At 56.9% G+C, this 3,913-nt stretch overlaps 2 protein-coding genes across 4 annotated transcripts in view; both read right to left on the minus strand.

Annotated features, from left to right (window-relative positions):
• Positions 1-1,879, minus strand: part of SNX1 (sorting nexin 1) — a 21,941-nt gene extending 20,062 nt beyond the window's left edge. For 2 of the 3 annotated variants that reach the window (XM_035899348.1, XM_035899350.1), the window contains exon 1: positions 1,043-1,175. In XM_035899348.1, the coding sequence (XP_035755241.1) occupies positions 1,043-1,132 (90 nt within the window). In that variant the 5' untranslated portion in view covers positions 1,133-1,175. Of the gene's footprint in view, positions 1-1,042; positions 1,176-1,635 lie in introns of those variants that run through there. The other variant, XM_035899349.1, reaches the window with a different exon arrangement.
• Positions 1,880-2,417: 538 nt separating this feature from the next.
• The window catches only part of PATL2 (PAT1 homolog 2), a 7,950-nt gene continuing 6,454 nt past the window's right edge, over positions 2,418-3,913 (minus strand). The window contains exons 16-19 of the mRNA XM_035899362.1: positions 3,611-3,756; positions 3,423-3,520; positions 3,195-3,344; positions 2,418-2,799 (exon numbers count right to left, since the gene is read on the minus strand). Coding sequence (XP_035755255.1) covers positions 2,760-2,799; positions 3,195-3,344; positions 3,423-3,520; positions 3,611-3,756 — 434 coding nt within the window. The 3' untranslated portion in view covers positions 2,418-2,759. The remainder of the gene's footprint in view (positions 2,800-3,194; positions 3,345-3,422; positions 3,521-3,610; positions 3,757-3,913) is intronic.

Here is a 3,913-nt window from a genome sequence, read left to right on the forward strand (position 1 = left end):
GGTCCCTCAGCGCCCCCCGGCCAGCCGTGGTCCCCTCAGTGACCCAACCAGCCCTGCTCCCCTCAACACCCCAACCCAGATGGCCATGGTCTGCGCAATGTCTCAACCAAGATGGCCATGGTCCCCTCAGTGGAGGGGACCCCTCCGAGACACAGCATCCCAGCTGAGGTGGCCATCAACCCCTCGATGCCCTAACCCAGATGCCATGGTGCCTTTGATGGCCCAATCAAGAAGGCCACAGACCTTCCGTGCCCCAGCCAAGTTTGCTGTAGTCCCTTCCAACTTTCCTACCACGACAGCCAACCTCCCTTGAATACCCGGACAGAGGTGTCCATGGTCCCCCTCATGCCCTGACCTGGCTGCAGTCCCCTCAACACCTCAACCTGGGACAGCTGCCATCACCTCCACGCCCTGGCTGGGATGGCTGCCTGTTCAGCTTGAGGTGCTTGAGGAGAAGCCCAAGAGAGGCAACACTGCTGTAAACCACCTTGATCCTTCCTTTTCCCCATAAGAGCCCATAGGTCTCATGCAAGCTCAAAATGCTCTTCCCTGCATCCCAAGATTAGCTCAACCCCCCAAAACATCCCAGGATGAGCCCCATATCCCTAAGACAGTGACTCCTTTTGGTCCAGCTGCTCACTCATGGTGATGGGTCACAACCACCCCACAGGGCTGGTGGCTCCTTCAGGACAGTGCCAGGAAGAGCCAGGCAGGGCAGTAGGTAAAGCAGAGCTGGGTGAGACGCCCTGGATTTCCATCAGCTTTGGGTTAAGGGAGAAGATCCCGACGCAGATGGTGTCCCTGAGCTGCTGGACACCCCTCAGCTGAATTAATTCAACAGGTGGTGCCCCAGGGAGAGGGGTCTCTTTCTTCCAGCAGGAAGTGCTGAGAGGGCTGCGGGGTGGTCTGGGTCTCTTGGTTGTCAGAGAGTGACCAAGAGAGACAAATTTCCCTTCTTTTGCCTCAGCTGTTCCCTGCAACAAAGTAGCAGAGTCCAGTGAAGACCTCCAGCCCTTCTGCATTGGAGCGTTTGGTTTCATACCTGATTGCAGCCGTGTTGCACTCTCCTCCTCCGTCCCCGCTGGCTCTTGAGGTGAGGAGCGCTCTCCCAGAGGTCTGCGCTCTGCTCCATTGCAAACCAAAAACATCACACAGCTTATCCTTATCTTGAAGGACTCGCAGGTGTCCTCCTCTCTTCCTCCAGATCAGCAAGCAGCTACTGGTTCCCTTCTGTCTGAAATTGTCTCCAGGGTTTGTAGTGGCAAGGTCCAGCCTTTTGCCTACATGTGGGTCCCAGATCACCTCAGTGGGTTAACACTACAGGTTTCACCCCAGTGACAACCTGCCAGCCTCACTCTTTTGAAGCAACGTAGCAGTGGATGGCTAGGGACACACAGGTATGAACACTGCTCTCCCAAAAAAAAGAACTTTCCAGCAATAAAGTGTGAGGAGCAAGTGGAGAAGGCTTTGAACCTGCTTTGGTCAAACCTGATTTTGAGGGCAAAGGCTGAAGCTGTAGGACACTAAGATGAGCAGGAGAGGCATCAGGATGACAAAAGGAGCTGCCAGAATGATCTGGAACTCCTTCCAGCTGGACCTCACACCCTTTTAGATGATTGATGGCCTGCACCTCACCTCTAGCATTGCACCTGCGGCATCTCTCATCTTTGTACTGCTGTATCCAGGCACCTCAGTTGCTCCTCTGAAGCATGTTTCAGAAGCCAGAATCCAAGCTGTCTTGATAAGCCATGGAGATAATAAATCCCACCCAACCACTCAGCCAGTCACACCCTTATTTTCCGCAAATTTTCCACATGTATTAGTTTGACCTCTGGAGGACATCAGTTAAAGAGTTTCACCTATGTGGGGTTGGAGCTCAGGCACATACAAAAACTACCAGGCTGAGGAGACAACTTTCTGGTGCAAACCTCTTTGAGGTGCTTCATCATGATCATGCCTGAAAGCCTTTAGACTAATTAGCCCTTGAGAGCTCAGCAGAGAGAGGAGGTGCTTTATTACCCACCCACATATGTCAAAGAGCCCCCATATCCTCCCCACATGCACCCAGATGCGCCCTCCTGCACGCACAGACCTTTCCTTTCCCCTCTGGGGAAGCTCTACCCCCACCTTTTCCCTGCCTCATCCCATTTTCTTCCAGCCCATTCCTCTCCCTGGGGGCTCGATGCCCCTCTGTCCCCAGCCACATGGGGCCTCTGGATCCCCCTCCGCTCCCTTCTGAGCACCTTTCGCCTTCTCCCCCACCCCCCCTTTATCCTCTTTCTGGGTTCTCCATGCATCCCCCTCCCTGCTTCTCCTTCCCCTTCACTGTGCATGTGGATCCCCACACTGCCCCCAACCAGGGGTCTCCATGCCCACAAGATGCCCCCAGGCCCACTGTGCTTACAGCTGAAGCTGTCCCCAGAAGCCAGAGGAGCTTGTTAATCACTTTTTTATTTTATTTCAAGTGCTGTACACAAAGTCACTCACCCCCAGGTGCTCCCAGCGCCCCTGTGCAGACCCTGCCTTGACACCCACCATGATCCAGCACTCACTGCTCCTGGGTGCGAGGCCAAAAATAAGTTACCCGCCTCCCTGTGCCCCAGGCACCAGGGCAGGTCAGCATCAGCCCTCTCGAGCGCCAGCCCTGCCAGTGCCCGGCTTCACCCAGAGTGCCCCGCACCAGGGTAAGTGTTCGCTTTGAAACTCTAAAGGTGCAGCATCGGGCCCTGCCCATTCCCAGCACTGCTGGCCCCCAGGGCTCAGCACAGCATGGCAGCCTCCGACGGCAGCGGGGAGCATCTGCAGGGAAAGGACGAGGTTGGAGCATCATGCTGTCACACTCATGCTGCCAGCAGCTGCCTGGTGCCCACCTGCCCAACCACCCCAGGGTGCCCTACAGCTGCTGGCAAAATTGCTGGCAGGGGATCCTCCCCTGTTTTTTTGCCCCTCACTTCAATTCATCCCACAGGGATGTGCCATCGAGGTGCAGTGAACCAGATGCAAAACACAAAACCCAGCGCCAGCCAGCACAGTCCCAGGATCACTAAAGCCAGAAAACTAAAAGCCCAGCATAGGTTTGGGGACTTGTGTCCAACAGGGTCCCCAAGGGGGCAGAAGCAGCAAGGCCCCAATGCAGTCTGCTGCATCTGAGGGACCCCTGGCAGGAGCCACAAGCCATGCCAGGCAGCACTCACTCCATCTTGGCTTCCAGGTGGTGGACGGTCTGCTTGTCCAGATAGCGGCAGAAGAGCGAGAGGAGGTTGCTGGGCAAGAAGAGAGGCTCCACCAGTGAGGGCTTGGGCACTTGTGACAGCTCCCGGGCGACCAGGAACACCGTGTCTGTCCTGGAGGCATTGACACAGGGGGTTGAGTGTCCCACCGGCTGGCAAACCCCAACCCCAGCATTTGCACAGGCCCCTCACCATGTCTTGAATTCCCCGCTGTGTGGCTCCAGCGGCACATCAGAGGACAGCAGCCTCTCCCCATGGCTCAGCAGGGAGTAGAGCAAGGAGATCCCAAACTGCAGGGAAGCAGCAGGAGGAACGTCACAGCCAGCAGCAGTGGCAAGCTGGGGATGCCACATGCCTCTGCCCTGCTTGGGGCCACCTACCTGGTTCTTCAAGGCCATGGCAAGGGGGAGATCAGGGGACTTGGGCAGAGGCCGGGTCATCTCCTGCAGGACCTTGATGAGTTTGCTGAAGGTCATCCTGCCCACCACCTCATTCAATGGGCTGTAGAGCAGGGGGAGAGACTGGGCAGGGCAGAGGGGAGAGCAGGGGTCTGAGACCATTTGACCCATCATGGCCACAGCCCCATCCCTGAGCCCCAACCCAACACCTGGGGGGGACGCTGCACCCCACGCCGCCGGGAGGGGACCACCACCAGGGCTGGTTTAACCTCCTGCTCAGGGAAG

This window comes from Egretta garzetta, unplaced genomic scaffold, assembly GCF_000687185.1.
Source record: "Egretta garzetta isolate BGI_Z169 unplaced genomic scaffold, ASM68718v1 scaffold287, whole genome shotgun sequence".
Classification (NCBI taxonomy): Eukaryota; Metazoa; Chordata; class Aves; order Pelecaniformes; family Ardeidae; genus Egretta; species Egretta garzetta.